The 25,516-nt window shown below is 40.6% G+C and overlaps 1 protein-coding gene across 2 annotated transcripts; it reads right to left on the reverse strand.

Moving 5' to 3' along the window:
• Positions 1 to 536: 536 nt before the first annotated feature.
• On the reverse strand, positions 537 to 25,516 carry fyna (FYN proto-oncogene, Src family tyrosine kinase a). Of its 2 annotated transcripts, none has more exons than XM_084044021.1 (13): positions 25,359 to 25,516; positions 18,365 to 18,437; positions 14,944 to 15,200; positions 12,951 to 13,047; positions 9,021 to 9,119; positions 8,530 to 8,633; positions 8,249 to 8,398; positions 7,037 to 7,201; positions 5,315 to 5,494; positions 4,704 to 4,780; positions 4,378 to 4,531; positions 3,004 to 3,135; positions 537 to 2,420 (listed from the first exon to the last, which is right to left on the reverse strand). In XM_084044021.1, exons 3-13 carry the CDS (start codon positions 15,188 to 15,190, stop codon positions 2,212 to 2,214), a joined length of 1,614 nt encoding a protein of 537 aa, XP_083900147.1. In that variant the 5' UTR covers positions 15,191 to 15,200; positions 18,365 to 18,437; positions 25,359 to 25,516; the 3' UTR covers positions 537 to 2,211. The 2 variants fall into 2 exon arrangements, with proteins under 2 accessions (XP_083900147.1, XP_083900146.1); XM_084044020.1 differs by having other exon boundaries at positions 18,361 to 18,437.

Genomic DNA, 25,516 nt, shown 5'->3' on the forward strand with positions numbered 1-25,516 from the left:
GAGTGTAAAACCCTGCTCTCCTTCAAAACCGCTCTAAAAGAGTACCTACAGGTGGCTGCAATTCAAAACTTACTTACTTAATCCTCTTCGTGCTGGATAGCACATAAGGTCTTCACAAATGAACGCCAATGCTGTCTGTCTACTGCCCAGTGCTGCACGTGGTCCCAGGTCCATCCAAGTTCTTTCATCTCCTTCTCCACAGATCTTCTCCAGGTCTCTTTGGGTCGGCCGCAATTCAAAACTGGCCCCTGTAAAAGCCAAAGCCTTCTTATAAAGTATTCAATCAATCAATCACCCATTGTTAATGTTGATACATCTGACGGCCTGACCATACATTGTTTCTCCATGTAAATGTGAATTGTTTTACTCCCCATTGACTAAAATGGGAACTTAATGAGATTGATTTTACGAGAGATTCAAATTAAGAGTAAAAGTGTGACAACCAACCACATTCTCCACCTAATTCAGGTAAACAGGTTGGTTGGGTCACAAAAATTATGATACTAAGATTGTTTATTTCAAAACCAGTCGTGTACAATTAACAGACAGACAATAAATAATGTAGAGACCAGAAGAAAAAAAATACATTTCCTGTATATGTACTGAATGAGGTTAAACAAATTGATACAAAACATAATTATTTCACTTTCTTTCCTCAACAAGTAACACAGACAAAACAAAAACAAAATAAAACTAAATACTGAGTCCTGTCCTGGAATGTACCAGCTCATCCAGAGAGGAAATGTTCAGTACTTCAGGATAATAAGGGGTTGATAAGAGCCACACAGTTCCCTGGAAAAGCCACCATGTACTGTATGTTAAATAACATAAGCATGGCAGAGAATGTCGAGCAAATAAATATTGTGAAATAAACATGTATGTTCTCATTTTAAACATGTTATTTCCAAATACACATTATGGAGGGACAAATACAGGTATGCATCCTTCATTCCAGTCATGAAAATGGCAGTTAGTTTGTTTGGCCTTAGAAGTAAAAAGATGACCTGTATGTTTAAAGCATAATTCTTACACAGCCCGCTGCCATACAATAATGTAACATACATTTTAACATATCATTATAATAAGCAGTCAGCCTAACAACGGTTGCTGTTTCGTGGGGCTTGTCATCCCTCTTTACAACTTCAAGAAGCCATAATGAACTAAAAGTTATACTTTAAGCTGATTTTTTTTTTAAATCATTGGCTGAAGCACAAATACAATGAATGCACTTTGTTATCAGTGCAGATGCCATACAAGTCTGGTGAGGAATCCATGATGCAGTAGGCGTTTAGTTAAGTGTATAGAAAGCATGAAGGCATTCCTTTACATTATAAGAATATTACATAAAAAGGCAAGAACGGGTGCTATAATACAGCTAGGTTCCTTGAGGATAGCAATATCATTATATTAACCTTGTAAAAAAGGTCAGTGGACTCCCAGAGAAATGTCTGAGATATTCTGGTCCACAATTTCTACTATTACCATTCCTACAATTATGTCACGATTTGTTACCAACTGTGAGCTTTCTACAAGCCTTAATTCTCAAATAATCTTGACCTTGGATTAAAAAAAATCCACACATTTCCAAAATATCAAAAGTAATACAAAACAAAACAAAACAGGGATAAGTAAACAAGCAATTTGTATTTACACTAAGTACAGTTTGCACAAGACATTTCAACTCTTTCATCCACAGCAGTCATTTTCAATTCCTTTGTCATCATTAAAGCCTAATTTATACTTTGTGCGCTGGTGTTGTACACTGAAAATAGTAGATCTACAAGCTCACATGCTGCGCTGCGACAGGTTGTGAGCTTGTACATCGGCTATGTTCTGCACAGACACCAGAGTGCAACAAATTATAACAGGGCTTTAACCCATCCCACCTCCTTCCACAGACCATCCATTGAATTCACTATCAATGAAAATCATCAAGATGGTACTAATGAAGTACTCTGCGCCAACTGTTTAAGTAAACTGGGAGAAAAAACATCCCAAAGGAGAACTGGAAGTGTGGAAAATGACACAGAGTCTGTCTTCTTGCACAGCAGTCATCATCACGGTACCCCCCATACAAAGCATGGCAAGTCAATCAGTCCTTGAATCATCTCACCAATGCAGGATGACCCTGAATTTGTGATGTATGGCCCCCTCTGGTGGCCTGCATATGAATAACAATAACAATAATAATCATAGAGATGCCAGCGGCGCTCAGAGATTGTCGCCTGGCTGGTACTGAGGCTCTGTGGCAGTGAAGTAGTCCTCTAAGAAGGCCTGCAGATATTCAAATGTGGGCCTCTCCTCTGGGTCTTTCTTCCAGCACTGTACCATCAGCTCATGAAGGGAAATAGGGCAGTCCTGAGGGCAAGGCATCCTGTATCCTCGCTCCACCTGCTCCAGCACTTCACGGTTGTTCATTCCTGTCCAGGTTAACACAAACGTGAAGCAGTAAGATGGAAGGCAGATAACAGAAAAAAAGCAAACAGAAAAGATTTCTCCTCACAATGCATAATAAATGCACACATTAGATAGCACAATGCAGCGTATTATACCAGTTATTCTTTCACAGGTTTTACTGAATTTGAATAAAAAGCTGTTAAGACTGTTGACAGTGTACACTCGCTTGAACACACACCCACATATTGACTTTTGGAGACATTGCTTTGACTGGAATTCATTCAATATCTCCATACTCGAACCTTAGCCATAACTGATCTAACCCTAACAGATGCATAACGCCAAGTGTAACAAGTAAAATCAAAATGGGGCCACCACTTTATCCCCAATTAGACACCACCCACACACACACACACACACACACACACACACACACACACACACACACACACACACACACACACACACACACACACACACACACACACACACACACACACACACACACACACACACACACACACACACACACACACACACACACACACACACACACACACACACACACACGATGTGTTATTATTTGCCGTAATAAATCCTTCTCACCTGGATAGGGCACTCTGCCCTTGGTCACCAGCTCTGTCAGCAGGATACCAAATGACCACACATCAGACTTGATGGTGAACTTCCCGTACAGCGCTGCCTCAGGGGCAGTCCATTTAATGGGAAACTTTGCACCTGAGAACACATTTAGAATAATCACATGACCTTGTAAGCATATCGGGTTGAAGAATTGACAGCAGCGGGTCTGAAATGCTTATCCAGGCCAAAAACAGAAAGAAGTCAAATAATTGCCTGGATAAGTAGGTCAGTCTCCACTGTGTCCTATGTTTCTTTGACATCTGCAATTTCATCAGCCCACTGACATGAGGAAATAATTACAACCCATGGGGGAAAAAGGAACAATTGCATTATCTTTTTCCTCCCACTCAGTTTGGACTCAGACCAGGGCAAAGCAGTAAACATTTCAAATCCTAACAAAAGAGTGACTCAACATGTTGACAGAATAACAGAGTCTGGACGTTCTCCGGTGTACTCCCAACTTAGCCTTGCGTAGCCAGACTATGTCACTGCGTGGATAGGAGTCTGGTGCCTCTAGGAGGACTTTTTGTCCCCCAAGGGGGCAGGATCAAAACAATGGCTCTGGACGCAAATGGTTAGACCTACAACCAACTACCAATCACAGTCTCCTATATTTGAATACTGGGCCCTGATTGGTCACCCCATACTTCTGGAGCAGGAAATGGATTCACAATGGAGCAGTGCCAGACCCAAATCGCCGAGGGCAATTTTTTTTTTGCACTGGCAGATTCGTCTGGTCCCAGGCTACTCCCAACTCATTGTCATGGGAGGACTAGTCCAATCACCTTCCTTCCTACAAGAAGATTTCAGTGTGCATCTACGTATATATGAGTCTGTGTTCACTGTTCATGAATGAATGTGTGTGATAATTGAATGAATGCATGTGTGTGATAATTGATTGTCATTTTAAGACTCTACCAACTTCTTCCTCTGCTGTTCAACTTGGCAGTAGAAATTGGCATCAATCAACATTCAACAGCACTGCTATTACTGTAACTCAGATAATTGACATACATTATGTCACAAGATGGCCTATATGCTGAGTTTTAAGTTATCGATACTCCCTGCACTACACAAAGCTCTACAGACAGTACAGAGTTGAGATTTATTAAAACACTAAGTAATTTAATCATGCAACAATCTGATTTCTTCTTGAAAGAAGAGGCGGAAAGTGTGCCAGTGAGGATACTGGATTCCAAGAATCACAGGTGTTTTACACTAATTAAATTACCGGTTAAGGTGGACATTTTCTTCAGTAAATGCAAAACAAACCCAGCGGAGTGTAATGACATCTATGATTCAGTCAAAACAATAAATGAAATAAAACTAGTCCATTACCTTGTCTTGCTGTGTATTCGTTGTCCTCTATCAGCCTGGCCAGACCAAAGTCAGCAATTTTACACACCAGACTGTCTCCTACCAGGATGTTGGCAGAACGCAGGTCTCTGTGGATGTAGTTCATCCTCTCAATGTATGCCATGCCTGCTGCCACCTAGATAATGGAGTTGGTATCATTTCAGTATAATTCACATAGATGAAAATATCAGGATTGGACACGACTGTAGATATGCATAGCTGAACTCGAAATGGCGGGCTCTTATGAAATGCATCTCTTGCCAGAGACACTGGACATTAATTTTCAGTGTTAAGGAACTTCAATATACCTGAGCTGCCATGTCCACTAGATTTGGAAGCTTAAGACCCCGTCCTTCTCCGTCCTTCAGGAAATCAAGCAAACTCCCTAAGAAAGAAAATGGAGAAAATGAGAAAGGGGTTTACTCAACCAGATGGTCAAACCTCCTCTTCCACTGCCAGATTTTAACTATGAATTACATCAAAACTGACAGCAACTCTAATACATCCATGCAGCAACTACCTTGTAACCAACATGACATCAATTCTGGGATGTCAACAATTACATTATAGCCTGGATATACATTTTTGAGTTATTACTGTGGTAACTCTACCATATGTTTAAGATAGATGACTTCTGTCTTGACCACAATATGTGGGTGTGAATCACTGCATAATGAATTGTGTTTCCATTAGTCATGCAGTAAGTGGGAATGAGCACCACAATGTAATGCAAAATGCAGTGTGTATACTCGTTGCATTCATGGCTATGTATGCATTGCTGTATTGCACATTATGCACAGAGTGAAATAGAGGCTGGCTTGCGAGACTACATTATGCATAATACTTGGCGTGAGTTAGTGTGTACGTGTGTAAGCTACATATACTGTACAACATGCAATATGCTTCCAATGTGCTCTACCTTTGTTCATATACTCAGTGACGATATAGATGGGTTCTTCCGACACCACAGCGTATAGCTGGACCAGTTTATCATGTCGAAGTTTCTTCATAATCTGGGCCTCCTCCAGGAAGGACTCAGGAGACATGGTACCTGGTTTCAGAGTCTTCACTGCTACCTTGGTGGTGCCATTCCATGTGCCTGAAAACACCACAACAGGGCAGGAAGCTTTAGGGACAAATGCCTAAATTTAAGCTAGGCCTAATATTCCTATAGTGGTCCAACTAGAATAGACTATAAGTCCCTATTGAGGCCTGCAACAGGAATGTTGAAAAACTACAACACAGCTAAAATAGCCAATCTACAAGTGCACAATGCATTGCTCACAACACGACACGTGGGTGACCTTGTAGATCTGATAGTTTAGCTGTTTTTGAAAGATTTTGACGATTTGTGAAAATGTCCTATACTGACATGCCCAAAATAGGGACGCCAGGTTGAAAGAGGTAAATATGAAAATAAGGTAACGTATATACAATTTGTTTTAACCATAAAGCCAACCACTATAGCACATGTAACTAATAACCAACATGTAAATACATTTGACTTGCCAAAACCGATCAAAAAACTGGTCCGTCTCATTTCTGACCACAAAAACATAAACCAGTGATTTAATGTTGCATAGCTAGCCAGCCAGATCTCCGTCTCGTTATGTTGACGTCTCCATCTCGTCTCTGAGTTTGATGAGACGGAGGTCTGGTGATGCGAGGTAGCCAGTCATTTGATGTTTAGGTGGGATGGGAGCAGACAGATTTAAAACAAAACAAAATAGCGTTGCGGGCAGGAGTGATCAGAATCTCTGCTGGAGCGGGCAGGAGTGCAATGGAATGTCCGCAGGAGTGGTCAGTGGTCATGTGGTAGCGGAAGGGTGTGGGATAGAGAAGGAGAAAAAGGAAGGAGGAAAAAAGAGTCCTCTAGTCCCATATCGCTGAATGGTTGCACAGGTCTGATCCACGTGATGGAAACTATGTTCCTTCACCATATTGCAAAAGTGTATTTAAACTTTAAAAAAAAGAAATGGTTAAATTCACAGACATGTGAACCACGACTTAACAGTTCCATTTGAAATTACATGGAAAAGTAAATCTATCCCAGAAACTTGCCCTTGAAAATGTTCACAGCAGACCAGAAATGATTCAATTCTCCACACATCGGAAACTTAATTAAATTATGAAAAGCTGTGTTTGGATAAAAATAAAGTGTCTGAATTGAATTATGATAAACTGTGGTAGAGAGATTAAACATAAAAATATTCCTACTTTATTCAACCCATATCAACAGTCATGACATATCCATTTGAGACCCATGAGCCCACCAGAACGGTTTTCCAATCAGAGTTGTAAAATCTTTATCAGGTCAAAATAAACCTTGGATTAAGCTTCTTTTTTTTTTTAGACATATGAAGTCCACATTAGCCTTAGAAAGGTTAGATTAACATATAAACCTTTTAACCTATAATTCAAAACAAATAAATTGGGCCCACCCATTTTTATTCAGGCCCAGTCAAAACTTCTGGCTACCTACGCTACTGCCCCTCGGGATCTACAAATCGGACCCAAAATCAGTGTGGCCAGCTTAAGACTTGCACGGAAGAAGGTTCTGATTCTTCCAGCGGATTTGTTTTCCAACATTGCTCACAACTGTCCATTCCCTAGTTGGTCCCAAAGCACCATTGATACATACCCATCCAAACCTCTCCAAACTGCCCATTGCCCAGACGCTTGATAAGCTGCAGCGACTCTCGCGGGATCTCCCAAACGTCTTTGGTTTTGACAGACAGGTCAGCCAGACGTGGCATGCCTTTGTGGCATGGGACTATCAGCCTGCAACACAGTCCTGCAGCCCTGGCTAAATTGGAACACAAGGTTTGGATCAACTTGTAGTATGGCGCAAGAGCAAAATAGCTGTGAATATGGTCAATTGCAGTGTCACAAAATAGTACAGTACTTGTTAAAGCTGTAATCCTTGATTTATGTCCTTCCCAGGATCCGAACTCAGAGACACAGTTTCTACCACTAAGCTAAGACACATGCCCGTTTGGGGAGAGGAGATATTGTGATTTGAGCTTCAGGCAATACCACTTGTCAATCAGTAGTGGTCCTACCCAACCACATGGTCTACATTTTTAAATAGAAAAGCAGGAAGACCACCTCCAACCACTTTAGATGTGTTATATTGTATTAACATACACTCTACCAAACAGATTGGTCAACATTATATTTTATTCACTGAAAAGTTCTGGATTGCAGCTTTAAATGTTCTATGACATTCATTTTCACTTTTTTTATTTTTTATGTTTTTTGGGTTTTTTTTATGACCTAAAGCACACCCAAACAATCTGAACTTTGAACATTCAGTGGATATTCTGTGGTCTGGGGTTTTCTGAATAATTAGGCTGAAAAGTAATCTGTGCTTGGCCCTTGGAGTGTGAAGTCATAGGCCATTAATCCCACCCACTCTCCTCCTCGCCCCTCCCCTCCCCTATCCTTTCCTTTGGGGGGGGGGGGGGGCAGAGGCGATGATTGACAGGCAAAATCCCTCAACAGCAACACCCGCAGGCAAAGATTTATTTTTTCATTGCAGTTGACAAGGCTTTAGAAATGTGAGAGAAAAACACCTGCCATGGATCACTGGAGTGGAATTTTCAGTTAAAACCTTTTATACACGTTTGAAGGACCATGACAAAGACTTTTAATGTGTGGTAAAACTGAATGTCATGACACCTTTGAGTTATTCTAAAATTGATGATATATTCTCTCTTTGAAATACACACAATCTATCTGGACATGTTTCAGTAATAAGTAACAACAGAACCAAAACACATGTCTTGGGGGGGGGATTTCTTTCCAAGCAGAAAATTATTGAGCAATCCTAACAATTGCTGTGGAATCTCACCGGAGTAGTGCTGTACAAGCTGCTGTAATGTCTCAAACTGTGCTCGGGTAGTGATGTAATAGCCTCCGCTGTCCAATTTGCGAATCTTGTAGTGTTTCACGTGGTCACCTTTGACATCATCCCAGTCCTGGATGGACAGGGAGAAGGCCCCTAACACATCAAAGAGACACATAATTACACTGAGAGGAAAATAACTCCCAAGTATTTATCTATTTAAAAACATTGTTTTAAAAAAAGCAATCGACTTGCCAGTGTGTTAAGACACTATTGTGTCTAAGTACCTTTGGTTGTTTCACTCTCACGAATGAGGAACGTGCCTCTGGGGTTCCCATTGGAGAGGAGTTGCCTCTCCGCATCCTTTCGGCCTAGTTTACCAAAATACCAGCTGCAGGAAGGGATGGGAATGATCAAACTTTGCTGTTTAAAGTGTTTTGGAAAATGTTGCTCTTTACTATTGTGCCACATTTTACAAGAGGCTGCATGACGGGTTCTCAAACATAATAACATCTTTGCCAGTGATCTTGAGAGCACAGAGCTTGTTGAAATTATTCTGAAGCTAGAAGCTTAGGTGTACACACACACACACACACACACACACACACACACACACACACACACACACACACACACACACACACACACACACACACACACACACACACACACACACACACACACACACACACACACACACACACACACACACACACACACACACACACACACACACACACACACACACACACACACACACAAAATTACTTTTACTCACTCCTCAGCTTGGATAGAGTCCACTGGAGCCACGTAATTACTGGGAATGTAACCAGTTCCTCCCGTAGTGAGAGAACGAGCCTCCCACCAGTCACCCTCACTGCCGGAGGCGAAATGGAACGAGGAGAAAAGGGGGGAGCATAAACAAAGTCAGATATACATAAATAAACAAATTTTACAGACTGATAAATATGCACACATAGTACAGATATAGAGGACAAAATCAATGGATGTCCTCTGCAGAAGAAGACTAGTTAAAAAAAGGTTGCAAAATATATACAGTGACTTTCCTATGCATGACTTCGCAGTGTAATCCGTATGAGATATAAGAGCACAAGAATCAGGGTGGCCTGGAAAGCTGACAGCACGCAGCACTTTTTTAATGGGAATCACGATGGAAAATGGTTTAGCTTGAGAACAGGCATTATCTAATATAGATGTATGGCAGGAAGACATGCTGTGTTCACAAGAGTGGCGACAAAAGCTACAAAACAACCAAGCGTGGACAGCTACATTGCTGCAGAGTTGCCACTGAAGTTTTGCTCAAGCCACATTGCGTAAATGAAAAGGGTAGGTTTAAATATCACAGGAAACTGGTTAAAAATTATTCTGCCTTTTACAGAATGGAGCAGGAATTATAGTGAAATGGTGAAACAAAAGCATGCTTGATTGACACTTCACAGCGTCATTAGAATGCTGAAAAAGTTGAAGCCAGCTCAGCTTTTTTTGTGTAGGGCATCACCCCCGTCATGCAGCACCAAGTGTCAGGCATCAGTTTGTAACTTCATGTTCCTGGCTTCTATTGAAAATGACTTTTAGCAAATGTTCCCTAAAATTAATCAAACCCCCTGAGCATCACTTGAGCAATTACTGAGTAACATCTCACGTGTACACTGTGTGCACTGTGGCCTCCTTGACACCACCTGCCCAACCCATAGAGCCTAGACCATGACCATAAGATAAATGTCTTATACTAAGAAACTAATTACAAAGTAACTGCAGTTATATTACTTTTAATAAATAGTTGCGACCGTAGGTCGCATTTACTATAGAAACCTGCTCCAGGTGTCCGTCCGTCCCTCCGTCACACACGTCCCGTCACACTTTTGCCTCCGTCACACACGTCCCGTCACACTTTTGCCCTGCTCATATCTCCGCACCCGTTGCCCCGATCCATGCCAGATTTTGCACACACACTCCTTACCTGCCAAACTACACCCTCCAAGGACCCCCGGACCTCCAGGGACCCCCAGCTGCCTCGGGGACCCCCAAGTGTAAAAAATGAGCACATGTGGACAAATTACCAAATGACCACCCCAACGGGGCTGCTCACGGGGCATTCCCGGGGACCACCCACTCCTGGTGCTCCAGAACGGATGCAAAAGTGGTGGCGCCCCCAGTGGAGGACCCCCTGCCACTGCAGCTCACATAAAATGCCGTAACTCGGGCTAGGAGCGTCCGGGAGAGCCGCGGCCGGTACCTATTCGTCCGCCAAGGCAACGCGGACACCCCACCCCTAATTTCTCACATGGCCCTCTTCTAGCGCCACCTTCAGGCCGCTTTTCACAACACATTTTTGCCCACTACTCCTACAGTTTTGCCCCTAAAAACACGCAAATTGCTACACACTACACAGTATGTGTACACTCATGTCATCAACATGCCTGCCACCACATTTCTTAGACCACCAAACAAAACTATACATTGCCCACACAACTAGGAACCAATCGCCGTTACAGCCCTCTTCTGTATACATGTGACCTACGGTCGCTTATCTCCCGATTAGGGAGTCTTACTGGTACTATATCTAGGTCAGTTACAAAATAAATGTGCATGTCCATTCATTGGAATTATATCTGAACATGGGTAGACGAATAAATGTTGACAAACATTAGCTACTTGAAATTGATTGACACATGTGGTATTCACACAAAAAAATGTTTATGCCTACATAGAGCAATGCCTACAAGAGCAAAATCAATAAATAACCATGCAGTGACATACTGGTATATGGCATTGTCACAGATTTGAGAAACAAGTGACAACTGTTGGCGCATAAACTTACAATGATGGACTACAGAAGCAATTCACTGACAGCAACTAAGTACAAAAAAACATTATTGCTGTTATCGCGTTACTATGCTGCTGGAATGTCTAAGGAGCCAAAAAAAGTCTTTTTTTACTCTTATGTACCTGTACACAAGACCTAACAATGAAGAACCTTGAACATGACCAGCGCTCAACTCAGTATAAACCACTCTTAGCTGTTGATTCAGCAAAATGAGTTCATTCAAACAATTCAAAATCATCTTTCTGGCATGAAATTCAGACGGGGAAAAGTGGTTTATTTCACTGAATGGATGTGTATTCTATGATTCTACTCCAGCGGACATTCCTACTCCGTTCTGCAAGCTGGTGTGTTTTTGTTGGGGAAGGTCCGAAGGTCATATTTTTCCCCAAACTGTACCCGTAAGGCAGCCACCACTTTACATTGCTTAAAGGACCACTTTGTTTTTTTACAAACAAGGTTTATGTCTTAGCTTGTAATTAAAGTAAATAAAAGACGAGTGTAATTTTTTTTTCATTTACTGCTGTAGTAGTGCTGCTCTATAGTTTTAGCAATTTTGGGATCTCTTTTACAGTGGGCGGGGGCATTCGGGCAGGTGGCTAAATATGTATTTTTTTAAACAATAACCCGTGATTTCTTTATTATTATTTACAGTAGCTCTTCTAGCCCCCAATAACTCACATCCGGCCATCAAAGCCCACGGGACCTTTTTTTATTGTGTAAAAAATACATATTTAGCCACCTGCCCAAATGCCCCCGCCCACTGTAAAAAAGATCACAAAAATTGCTAAAACTATAGAAAGCAGTAAATGAAAACAATTTAACACTCATCTTTGATTTTCTTTAATTACAAGCTAAAACATAAACCTTGGTTGTAAAAAAAAGTTGTCCTTTAAAACCGTATGGCTGCTCAAAGAAACACGGGGAAAGAGTTACCTTGAGCTCTTTAGCAAGTTGAAAGAGATGCTGCAAATGACTGCGACGACAGCTGTGGGATTTTTTGTGGATTACTGTTGACTAGGCGGAAACTACAATACAGCCTGGAAACCAGACGAATCTGCCAGTGCAAAAAACAAAATAGCCCTCGGCGGTGATATATGTCTGGCCATGCCAGGCTAACTACAATACGCAAACCCGGTTATTGTGCCATGGATTTTAGTTTTGTGCGACATGTGAGCACGCAGCCGCGCACCTTACAGGGAACATTGCGTCCTAGTGTGAACGCAGAGCACAAAAACAAGGCATGCATCCTGGGAACAGCTCATCTGTCAAAGCACCGGAATCTTAACCACTTGAACCCCAGCATGCCTATTCTGGGCGGAACATTCACCCAAAATAACAGATCTACAATTTTTTTGGCAAAGACATTTGGTGGAAGTGGTTGAGACTACCTCCACCTCTGTTCAAGGAGACCTTGTTTTTCCTTGTTCGCAAAATGAAACCGGTCAATCATTATTACTGAGAACTGTCACCAGTGGTGTAAAGTAACTAAGTACATTTACTCAAGTACTGTACTTAAGTACACTTCTGAGGTATGTTTGCTTTACTGGAGTATTTCCAATTTTCTGTACTTTTACTTCTACTCCACTACATCTCAGAGGCAATTATTGTACTTTTTACTCCACTACAATTATTTGAAAACTTTAGTTACTAATTACTTTGTAGATTTTGATTTGATTTTTGTCTGTCTGGGGTCTACAACCAACTGATCCATCCCCTCTTTTGTTATTTCTACGAAGTAACAGTCATTCCAAATGCAGCTCCCCTCAACATTCATGAAACATTTAAAACAGGGGAAAAAAAGAAAAAGAAAAGAAAAAGCTCCCACCCTTCATGTTGTCATACAGCTGCTTTCATACATACGTGCTATTGAGGATCTGGAACTTCTCCCCCTTTCTGAAGCTGAGGTCATCTTCAGTCCTGGCTTCATAGTCGTACAGAGCCACAAACAGAGTCACCCCTGCAGGATGCAAATTACAAATGGCTGATAAGCTCTGTGTACTTCAAAGCCAATGTTGAAATATATTGAGGATGTGTGCCATCAAGTTTTTTTGTTTGTCTTTTGTAGTTTTTTAATATATATATATATTTTTTTTTATTAATATATATTTTAGCATTCTTTTTGCCTGCTTGTTTGATTTACATTAGATTTAATAAGCCTGTTGTTGTTTTTAATCTCACCTGCATGATTAGTTTCACTTTCACACTTCAAAGTGCAAGTAAACTTGAACTCAACTTAAAATGTTGTTATTGATAGATGCTTCATTGTGCCAAATTGAATCCATCCTTGTGTGCATCAAAGCCTACTGTATGTGTAGATCACTCCATAAGACAGAACTTATCTTGAGCTCAGAGCTCAGTCAGCAAGGAGTTAATACTGTCAACGGTCTAGATCCCAGAGGCCCAGATCTGTCAGATGTGATTGGGAGTGACTTTGAAACCTCTGTATATGTTAATAAGCCTGAAAATGTTAAAATTAGTTCATTTCCTGGTCTGATCAGAAGCATCTCTGTACAGTCAAGCGCTCCAGTGCCTCTTGACAAAGGCCTGGATCTTTCCTGCCAATTTCAATGTCTTCTCAAGGACACTTAACATGTATCAAACCTAATGGACACCTCAAGAAAACATGCATGTTAAAAGAGTTCGGACAAGGTTTATAGTACCCTTCCAGATGCCCTTACTGTGAGTTTTTTGTTACTACAGTCATCTGGACTTGGATATGAATGCTGCTTCTGACTGTCCTCCTGGAGTTGGGTTATATTTTATTCATCCAAGCTGAATACTGACTCCACACATGAGCTGTATCTATGCTAGGATCTACCTCCTTCCAAAAAGGTAGGGGTGTCACGATTCACTTACCTCACGATTCAATTCAAAATCGATTCCTAGGGTGCCGATTCGATTAAAATTGCGATTCTGCGATTAATTGATATTCGATTCGATTCTGCGATTTATTGCGATTTTCTAGGGTGCCGATTCGATTAAAATTGCGATTCTGCGATTAATTGATATGCGATTCTGCGATTTATTGCGATTTTCTACCCCAAATCACTTTGCTTTAATTATACTAGAACATTTTAATATAATATAAACCATGAAAAGTTGAATCATACACTTCAATGCAGCCAGATCATGTCAGTCAGTCTTTCTGACATTGATTTCAGACAAAGTACCAGTGAAAAAGGTACTAACTTATAAAAAAAACATTAAAAAAAAAAAAAAAAAAAGTTTTTTTTTTTTTTTAATAAAAAAATCGATTTTAATATTTTGATTCGATTTTTAAAATCGTGGCATTAAGAATCGCGATTTATTCATGAATCGATTTTTTTTGACAGGCCTACAAAAAGGCGTAGTTTACATTAATGCTGCCGATGTTCATTTATGCACTGCATACACATCTTTGAAATCTGAGAAGGGAACAAAAAAAAGAAACAACCTGCCTGATCCTTATGGTCGTCAGATGTGGCTTGCTGAAGACCGACAATAATCTAGGTCACTCTGTTTTCCATTAACTTGCAGCTAGTGGACATTCATCCTGTTTAGCTCCTAGAGCTAGACCATGGATGCATTCATATACTGCTACGCTCATCTCACACAAGAGAAGATAAAAACACACCCATGTTTCATAATAAGTGAAAAGAAAATAAGGCTTTTTAGGTATCAATGCCAACCACACAGTAAGATGTGGAAGAAAGGTGTTACTGTTACTTTATCAATTTGTAACTCTGAGAGCGTACATATGGAACCATATGGATCCTCCTGGCTCTCAAGAGTTAAATTAACACTGACTTTACTGTGTATATCATAAATCCACAATTCACAACCGCAGAGTTGGCTCTAAAGAAAGCACACAAACCTGTTCCTCCTCGGGATCGAAGTGTCCCAGACTGCGAAGATGTGTGGACTCCCCCAAACACAGTCACCCCCTGTGTGGCCGCGCTGTGGAAGTTGTTGTAGTTGGGGATGGCGGTGACTCCAAAGCTTGGGTATTGCTGCGGCGTGGGATCAGCGCCATAGCGGTACCCCGTATTTTGTGTAAGACTGGTCTCTCGTTCATCAGTGAGTTTTGCTGCTTCTTTATCCTTACATTGGACACAGCCCATTCTCTACTGTCTGTAGGCAAGAAGAGAGAGTAGAGAGACAGCGAAAGAGAGAGAGACAGAGCGAGAGATGGAGAGAGAGACAATATGGAATGAGTAGGTACTGTAACTTGAAAGCCTAACCTGATTCAAAATTCCATTATTGCTGAATTTCCTTTGAGACTTCTGGTGAGCTTCTGGAAAATTATATCAATTAGAATTAATTAAAATATGCCATGTTATTAAACTCCTATTGCTAACTGTACAGAGGAACACTTTATAAAATAGAATGACCGCTGCAGAGTAATGAGTTGTCACCTGGTATATTCATGTATCCTGATATCTATGTTGAGAATATCATCCAGGATACCATGCCATATAAAGTCTTAAACAACATTATTTATAATTTTCCCATCTACTTACAACACAAGCCTTGTGAAAATAAGTTAACTGTTTTTTTTTGTTTATTGATTATTCAGATCCCCATTAGCTGTTGGCACAGATACTCTAACTGCGATCCACAACATTAAAAAAACTAAAAGAAAAATGTGGAATATATGTAAAAGTCGTCCATCCTAACATATACTAATATATAAATAAAATGTACAAGGTTTAATGCTAACACGCATAAAGCAGCATCTCCAAATTCCCATTCATCCCACTACCCTCTCTACCCTTACTAACAAGTTACACACAGTAGTTTGTTTATGAGCTGGCATGCACTTTATTGTCTCCGCCAGGCCGAAAGGCATGGCGAGAGAGTATGTTTTACTCCATGTCTGTCTGTCCGTCCGTCCGTCCGTCCGTCCGTCCTGTCTGTGTGTTAGCAGCTAATCTCCGGCACCGTTGGCCCGGTCGCTCCGAAACTGTGCATACACACTCGCTGGATGCCAATTCAGAACCTCTGCCTCAAATGTTTCACATGGGCCTGTTATAGCGCCACCAGGAGGCCGATTTGTGCAAAACCCATTTCTTTATATTACTCCTACAGATTTTATCCAAACGTCATGCAAATCGGTACACAGTATCTCTACAGTCATGTGATCAACACAGATCTGTCCGATTTCCCATATTCCATCCTCATTGCCTAAGGTTGGCTTCCAAAGTTTGCAGGATTGGTCCGTTTTGAACAAAAAGCCACGCAGCTTGCGATTTCCGTGAAATTTCACACGCACATTTCCCACTATGCCGAGGAAGAAATGCCACCCTTTTCACATTGGCCTGTTATAGCGCCACCAGCAGGTCTAATTTCACATTTTTGGACCAAAATGCCTCAAATCATGAATTCAGTGTCTGATTGCCGTGAAAGACCTAACAATAAATGGCACCCTTTTCACATTGGCCTATTATAGCGCCACCAGGAAGCCAGAATAACGTACCTGACCTGGTGGAGACCTGTGCTCCGAGGAGCACTTTTTCTACTTTTTGTTTGTTTTACAAGGAGCCACACACCCGTCTATACATTCACAACACAGACTCTAAATTAAAATGCACAGAGAGACCCAAAACAACAAACCACTCCCTGGCTGTGTGCTTAATCTCATGAGGACTACATGTACATTTGATCAAAAATGCTTTCTATAATGACCGAGGCAATCGGTTTGGTCAATTAAAAGAGCCTTACCATTTTAAAGATCCAGTTAGATTAATGGACACATTCCAGCACACAGCCCCTTTAAAGCCTGGAAGCCAGTGTAGCCGGGTAACATGGCTATTAGGAAGAGGCGGCTCATGGCACTGTTGTCTTTAATCGGCATTAGCAGCCAACTGAATTTTCAGACTGGTAATTGAAAACACACTTGTTTACACTGTGACTGTAGACTGCAGACAGCCACCACTGAGGGCAAACTCTGCCATCGTTGTAGATGAACCCGGAGGGAAATCATCACACTGTTCTTGACCCCTGCTACACGATGTGTCAGGTTTTTCAGTTGAAAATCAGTTATTTTCGTACGGCCAAGTATAAATAAGGTTTGAGAGACCCAGTGAGAACCACATGAGTCTAGGTTGGCTTGTCTGTGCTGGCACATCTGTGTCAAAGCTGTGTAATATGTGAGGTGATAATCTACAATTAAACTGTTTCAGCACCATGCACATAATCTCAGACAATTCTCGTTTCATCTCGTTAAGCCTGACCATCATCTCCATTCTAGTATTTTAAATAATTACGTTGATACTTTTCAGTTTCACAAAAAGAGCGTGGGAAAGTATGTTATATGATAAAAATAAATAAAAAAGAAGAAAAAATAATATGCTTCTGAACACAATATGAGGATCCTGTTTCTATTTTTATCTTTTCAAAATGAAATCCATTCCATAGTGTTGCTGCATCTCAGTGGAGAGAAGGGACAGTATATGCCTGAATTCCTTCAGGTCTGCTCTGTATTTCATTTACTAGCAAGGAACTCGAAACGCCCACACAGAAAAGAGTGCAAACAGATGTGTAATTTGCTACGTACAGTGGCTTACACAAAAAGGGACAAGCAATATGTATGTGGACTAAAGACTATCAATTTCCAAGGTCTTGCAAAAGGAACATAATTTCCTGGAGCAATTGCAGATCGAAATTCGCTTTTCAGTCTCCCTGTGCATAAAAGGTTGGCTTCCATCAAATTTGCCTGCAGTCATTTTTGTGTCCATTTACTGTTGAAACGGTGCCTTCTCTCTTGAGTAACTGACCAACCGTGCTCGGTGGCAGAAAACAGCACTGAAATTAAATGTAATGTTTTTTTTACTAATGGCTCAATTTATGGACCAATGACAAAGCCTCAATGAACTTTAATGTCTTGTCTCCTCTTCAGAATAGAGTACATACAGAGGAGCCAGCACTGCAGCCAGTTTTCCATCAAAACCACGCATTTTTAAATCTTGGTGAGCCACATCTAAATATCTCTCTTTTGTCAGCTTGTCACAAAGTCAGCTGTAGCAACATTTGCATGGTAAGCCATCAACAAACAAAATAATAAACACAAATAAATAGTTGGCAAGAGAGACAGATGGCTTGCTAGTGAGTTAGCTGTAGCCCACCAAATTGTTAGTTGGCCCCTGTCTGTGAAAGTAACTATAGGAACATTAACCACTTAAACCATATACTTCATTGACCGGAGTCCCCCCAACATGTTGTGAACTTGTAGATTGTCCATTTTCTCTGAATGTTTACACATGGTTAAATCAACAATTGATGTAGTACTCACCTACTGTTTGCTGTGGTTTTGGTGATTCCAGATCTTTATTTGTTCCACATTGCTTAGCAAACAGTGCAATGGAGCCACTGTGGAGGGAAAGAAGATATTGTAATTCATTATACATACTGTACATTCACAAGAGTAAAACATCCACAACAGTAAATGAACCAAGTGATAGCAATAGCATACTGCTTATACCAAAGTACAGATAGATATATGGGATAAAAGAAGGCTACTTTGCTGGCAATCTATAGGCTAAGTGATCAGTGAGCATTTGTTGCACCATATGTAATAGCAGGTAGTGGGTAGTGTATTAACTATCGACACACACACACACACACACACACACACACACACACACACACACACACACACACACACACACACACACACACACACACACACACACACACACACACACACACACACACACACACACACACACACACACACACACACACACACACACACACACACACACACAAATTGACGCAAATAAACATTCATAAAAGCAAATAAGCCACACTATGAATTCAGTTTTATAAAACATAGAACATGCTCTTTCTATAATCTTGGATTAGTCAACATGTAATTGCATATATACAGTAGAATATTCAGTGTTCATTCCATTTGTAACTCAGTGTGTACAAATGTACACCAAATGGACCAGTGGATACATTTGTACACTCTCAGTTAAATTAACACTGTATGTATTGTGTATAAGCCTCTCCCAAAATCTACAATGTGAAACAGAAGCCTAGACACGGTATCTATGAGGTCTTCAAGTGACACTTTATGTAGCCAGCAGCCACAAAGAACAATGAACAAGACACTGACTTTATGAACAGTGTAACAGTGTTTTGGGGTAGATACCCATTCAGTAGGTAAGTTACATTTTCTGGTTCATATCCGAGTAGCATCGAGAAAGAAATTACTGGCAAATGGTGTTCAAATAGTAGCATAATAGGAGTTGTAGGAGTAGGCACAGATTTCAAGAGCCACATTGTAATCAATGATGATAACATTACACACAGTAATTTATCTCTGAAAATGTACAAATGTAACTACTCTCAGAATTACAAATGGATAAATGAACACTGAGGATGTTACTGTGCAGTGGTTCCTGAAAGCTGTTTTCTAATCATTCACAGATTTCAACTGTCTAAGATCACAGAAATAACATTGGTGAATGAATTTTATGGTGGATTTACACTTAAGCTATAGTATCGGGAATTGCACTGCATCTAGGGCTATTCCTAGAGGAAATAGAGACTAAATGACTGGAGATGTGACATCACCATGTTGCCTGTGGGGATTATGAAAAGCTTTCTGCTCTAAAGTAACATGGCCTGGTACTGATGAAGCTTAGAATTATACCCATAGCCTTTTTGCTGCATAGAATCTGGGGCATGTAGGCACTGTTTACTACATGTACCCATTGTGGTATTGTTGTGTTGAAGCAGGGTATTAGCTTAATATATATTTGCATATGAATCATGTCTCTTTTTGGATTTAGTACTTGTCTCCGTCAGGCCGAAAGAGTGGCCGAGTTTTCACCCCTGCCCGCCAGTCCGTCCGCCCGCCCGTCTGTCCGTCCGTCTGATTTTCACATTGGCCTGTTATAGCGCCACCGCGAGACAGATTATTGCTTTAACATATTTTGTGTAATTTACTCAGGGCCGCATTAAGACCCCTCAGGGCCGTGGAACACCACAAAATCAAAGCCCCCCCCAGTCGCGTAATTTCACGCGCATGGACGCGCGTGAAATTTTTCGGGTCTAATTCGGGTCTAATTCGGTCTAATTCGGGTCTAATTCGGTCTATTTCGGTTCTATTTAACCAATATAAATCAACATTTTTTCTTTAAATACACAAAAATTAAATACACAATTCTCACAGGGCCCTGCAGGCTGCGGGCCGTGGAACGCCAGTTCCACTAAGTTCCGCGGTTAATGCGGCTCTGAATTTACTCTTACAGATTTTGTCCAAACCTCATACAAATCGGTATACATTATCTCTGTATGTGATAAAGACTCATATTCCATTCCGATTGACTATGATTAGCTTCCAATATTTGTGTCAAAATGACACACATCATGAATGCAGCACCCTATTGCTGGGAAACTTTGCACGCACATTCCCACTAAGCCTAGGAAGAACCTCCATCCCAAATTCTTTAAATCTCCTCATGGCGGCGTTACCACAGCCCACTTCATGTTTTGGCCTATAACTCTTGAACCATAGGTTGTACAATCAACAACTTGTTTTCCCCTGGAATCCTTTGATCATGAGTCATGACGCACCTTATAGGCCCCGTTTGTGCCAGATTACATTTTCTGCCATAGTGCGTTTTCTTCAAAACGCTTTTTGCTACTAGGCCTACTCCTAAAGTTTTTGTCCAAAACTCAACAACAATTGGTACACATTATCTCTGGGGTCATGTGATCAAGATGTATGAGTCAGGCACAGCAAAGATCAAACATTTCTGGATGCCAGACACAACAGCCATTCAGAGGATTGACTGTTTTCCAATCATATTCAATGGCAGTGAACTAATGAGACCATCAGTAATTTGTAATAGATTGGCAGAGTATCAATTCCATATACACTCAAGAGTTTAAGCTCAACTCCATATACTCTCATATAAACTCAAGAGTTAAAGATCAATTCCATACACTCTTACATAGGCCTACACTCAAGAGTTAAAGCTCAATTCCATATACTCTCATAATTTCAGGAGTTCATGCTCAATTCCATATAAGCTATTAGCTATATAGACTAGATTCGAACCTGGCATATATTTCTCAATGGAAGAGTAGGGACTAGGGAGAGCACTTCCAATCCCTGGAGATGTGCTACAGTATACAGTATAGTACTATTAACATACTCCACCATACAGATTGGTGAGAATAATAACGAATGCTATGGACAATATGAAATAGTAAAGGTCAATAACAAAGACAGGTAACTTAACCACTTAAAGCCTCTATACTTAGTAAACTAATACTTTTCACCCCCTCTACCCCAAATCTCTTCACCGAAAATAGCAGATTTTCAATGCGCCGCATTGTGATGCGTTGTGAGCTTGTAGATCTGCTATTTTCACCAAATGTTGCCCCCAGAATAGGGATGCTAGGGTTCAAGTGGTTAACAGCCTTGTGGCTAATCATCTCCGCCAGGGTGAAGCAGGGCAGAGATTATTGTTTTGTGTTCTATTTAATTCAATATTAATCTTATAACTGAATAGCTGAAAATCAGTTATTTTCGGCTACTAAGAGAACACAGTTGCATAATAGATTTTAAGCAGTTATTTTACTGCCACATACCAAGACAGACAACTAAGGAGAAGAGTAGAAGGACCACTCGACATACAGTACTGACATTGACAGACATGCTGTCGTGCTCAGTGGCTCAGTGCCTGACCCAAGGCTTTCCCAAAAAAGATGATGGAATCAGAGCCAGTGGGGGCGAGACTCTTCAATGGCAGTCTGGGTATCGCATAACGACCACCTCGTCCTGCAAGAACACTTGTCATGCTATTTTCAGACCCAAATGAACAGCTTGCCTGCGAGAGGACCATGCTGGCGTGATGAACTGTACAATGGGGACACTATTAACTACATGATGTGGTGTAAAAGTTAATAGCATGAGGCAGAGAGAGAGAGAGAGAGAGAGAGAGAGAGAGAGAGAGAGAGAGAGAGAGAGAGACTTGAATTTCACACACAAACACAGTCAGGCAAACAGGCTTTGCCATAAACAGGGAGACACAAAAATCATATCCAAATTCAATCCCCACAGATGCTTTTTGAAAATCTTCCACTGACTCAAGTCCCTTGAGCAACATTCTTAGATCCCTTGATGGTGGGAAGTTATTGCAGGAAGTGAGAAGATTTAAACCACTGTACTAATACTCTCCTAAAGTAATTGGATGGGTTTAGATCAGTCACAGTGAGCACAATGGCAAATTAATTTCATGAAATGGAAGGCTTTCCTCATAATGCTGGAACAGCATATGCCTTAATCATCCACAACAACACAGTCCAGGGAGCCATAATGAGACCCCCCCCCCCCCCCATAGCACAATCAGGAGATCAATATGTTGAATTAAAAGGACATGTCAGGGTCATGTAGTGTCACACACACACAGAGACAAATAACGTGGGAGCAAAATGGCCGCCATGTGAAATTGTGAATATGGTCAACAGAATCTTTGGAACTTCTAATCTTTCCAGAATATATTCATTTTGTTAATTCTATGATCTACAACAAAGCACTACATATTAAACTGAAGCGAGCAATTCCTTTGCATTAATTCATTGGCATTGTAAACCAAGGTCAAAACTCCTACAGCCCTCCTACTTAACATGGTGTTGCAACGAATTGCAAAATGTGACCCACTATACAGCACATTAACCACTTTCACTCTGGTGTCCCTGTTTTGAGCATGTCATTATAGGCAAGGGAAAAAGAAAAGAAAAGTCACAAACAGCGGATCTTCAAGCTCACAATGCTTCGCATCATGATGCATTAGGAACTTGTAGATCCACTATTTTGGATTTTAAAGTGGTTAAACTTGCCAATAAGGGGTTGTTTTCAGCTTTGTGCCATTTAAATGACTGTGACATCCAGTGTGCTTACTAGTTTCTGTACAGCACTGACAGATAAACTGTTCCTTGTGTCCCATTCTCTAGATAGATACAATATTTGCTTGTCTTCAACAACTGAGTTCATTCAGTGTATCTACAAGACAATAACCACATTTCACTGGCCCACAAGATTATCTAACAATGAAATGTAGTGTTAGCCTTTCAAAGCATTCTCTGAGTAGTGAATGCAGAGGTAGTTAGAAATCGCGCAGCTGGGCCTCAGGTTTGAGTGTGGGTTTAAACTGTGTTGCGGTGTCACACTGTTCCCCATTAAGTGAGTTGAGTCATGTTAGCTGTTAAATCACTAAGTCCATTCTATGGTATTAGCCTAAGACTGTTCTATGAGGCTTGTGACCAGGAGTTGAACATTGTTTAAACAGGGAGAAAGACATTTCAAAACAACATTGACTAAGTTGTTCTTTCCAAACTGCTACAGGCTACAGCACGGTAGCACTAGCAAATCAGTTCCTTATTAGTGATGATTCTGAATGTTAGTCGCCAGTGGGGTGAGATTGTTATTTCCAGATCTCTTGCCAGTGCAGGGTAATGGTCAAAGTAAGAATCCACTGGAAATTATGATGTGCTAGTCCTGCAGTATGTGAGGCTGGAGAGTTTTTGGTGAAACCAAAGAATAATACTTAGGTTGATGGAAAAGTGTAAACAGAGGCATGGGCTACATGACGAATAAGCACTGGGGCTCTGCACCAGATTTGTTTTTTTTTATTTGTAATCTGAAACAATAACAAGCTGACAATCCCCTGACATTAATCAAAAACATAATTTCAAATTAAAAAAATGTTACGTCTGTGACTATAGTGAATTACAAAACTGATATGGGTCATACAAATATCAACAAAACCCTTATACTGAGAAAAATATTCAACTGTTATCAAAACATATTTTGTAACCTTGTCCTGGATGTACAAGTCTCGTATGTGTCTCTCAGTAAGGTTTAACTCTAGAGGCCCAACACGAGAGTATCTGGGGTAAATGCTTCCATGGTTCATGGAGCATAATATGCAATGAACTCCTCTCCATTCATCCAAACGTGATACACAACACGCACAGCAAATGTGCTGTCATTCACATAGCAGAATGGAACTATGAGCTTGTGGAGGATAATGCATATATTGGCAAACCAACAATACGTCTAATGTAAACTTTATGGTACAGACTTACACAGCAATACACTGCAAACCTACAGGATGCTGCAACATATAGCTGAGTGTGGACAGCTGTATGTTTTTTTTTATCCTTGTCAATCCTTCTTTTCTTTTACATTTTTTATATGTTTGTGCTCTCATAATATGCATGCATATTTGTATATTGTTGTGTTTGTTTGTGTTTTGTGTGTACATTTTCTTACTTTGAATATTAATTTTATGTTTATTTGTTTTATTATTGGTTCTGCTAAGGTAATACTCAAATAAAGTGTTGAAATTAAAACATTAAATAGCCTACAGTGGGGTTTTTCTTTTTTTTTTACAAGATGGATGCTCACGTACATATCCAGACACATTAACGGACTACTGCAACTTAGATAATGAACTGTTGCAGTGCCATTAGCTAAGGGGACATATCAAAATTATTGTTTGAACTAATCAATAGCAGGCATTGTAGGCCATCGCAGCGTTCAGTTTTGTGCATAATATCACAACACACTGGAAAGCTGTTCTGCAGCGCCTACATCCCTGGTGCTGCAACAGAGGAGCTCCAATCAGTGTTGCCATATTTTGTAACAGAAATAAGCAACCAGGTGCAGGAAAAGAAGCCCAAAAGAAGAAACTATAGGCCATATGAACACTTTAAACCTATTATGCATCAGCTATTTGAAAATAGCCAATCTACAAGCTCACAACGGTGAGCTTGTAGATCTGCTATTTTCAAAAACTGCAATAAAATGTGGAAATGCTCCCTGGCACAAAACAATTTCATAAAAACATTTGAGAACCACTGGTTTAAATAATAATTTTAAAATATTGGAAGCAAGCCCAATAAGCAAGTACACTTTAGAAACAAGCCCAAAAACTGCAACCACCAATTTTTACAAGCAACTTTACAGAAACAGAAGCCCAAAGTCGCTTATAATAAGCCGACATGGCAACACTACTACCAATCACAGCAATGCAAAACATCATCCAGAATTACGAGTTCCTTTCTTTTCTCCTAGACTAGACTACTCCACTGACCAAGGCATGTGTAACCCTGAAAAACATTAGATCGATAGAGCATGTGAAGAAGACGCCGGCTTAGAGCGCAGCGCCACACAAAACTGTTATTTATCACCTTTCCCGACATGAATTCATCTCGCAGGGACGAGGCGGGTGCACCAATGCAATCCAATACACAAAACGTGCTTACCATGGATAAACCTGACTAATCCATCGGATTTCCCAGGACTGACGCAGGAGGAAACGTACCGATATTGTTCTACTTTCTGTGGGTATTTTTTCTTACATTGAGAAAATAACAGCGGCATTGATACCAGTCCAGTCCTACTCGCGGTTCACGAGCCCGAG

This window comes from Gymnoscopelus microlampas (genome assembly GCF_963454915.1).
Source record: "Gymnoscopelus microlampas genome assembly, chromosome: 20".
Lineage (NCBI taxonomy): Eukaryota > Metazoa > Chordata > Actinopteri > Myctophiformes > Myctophidae > Gymnoscopelus > Gymnoscopelus microlampas.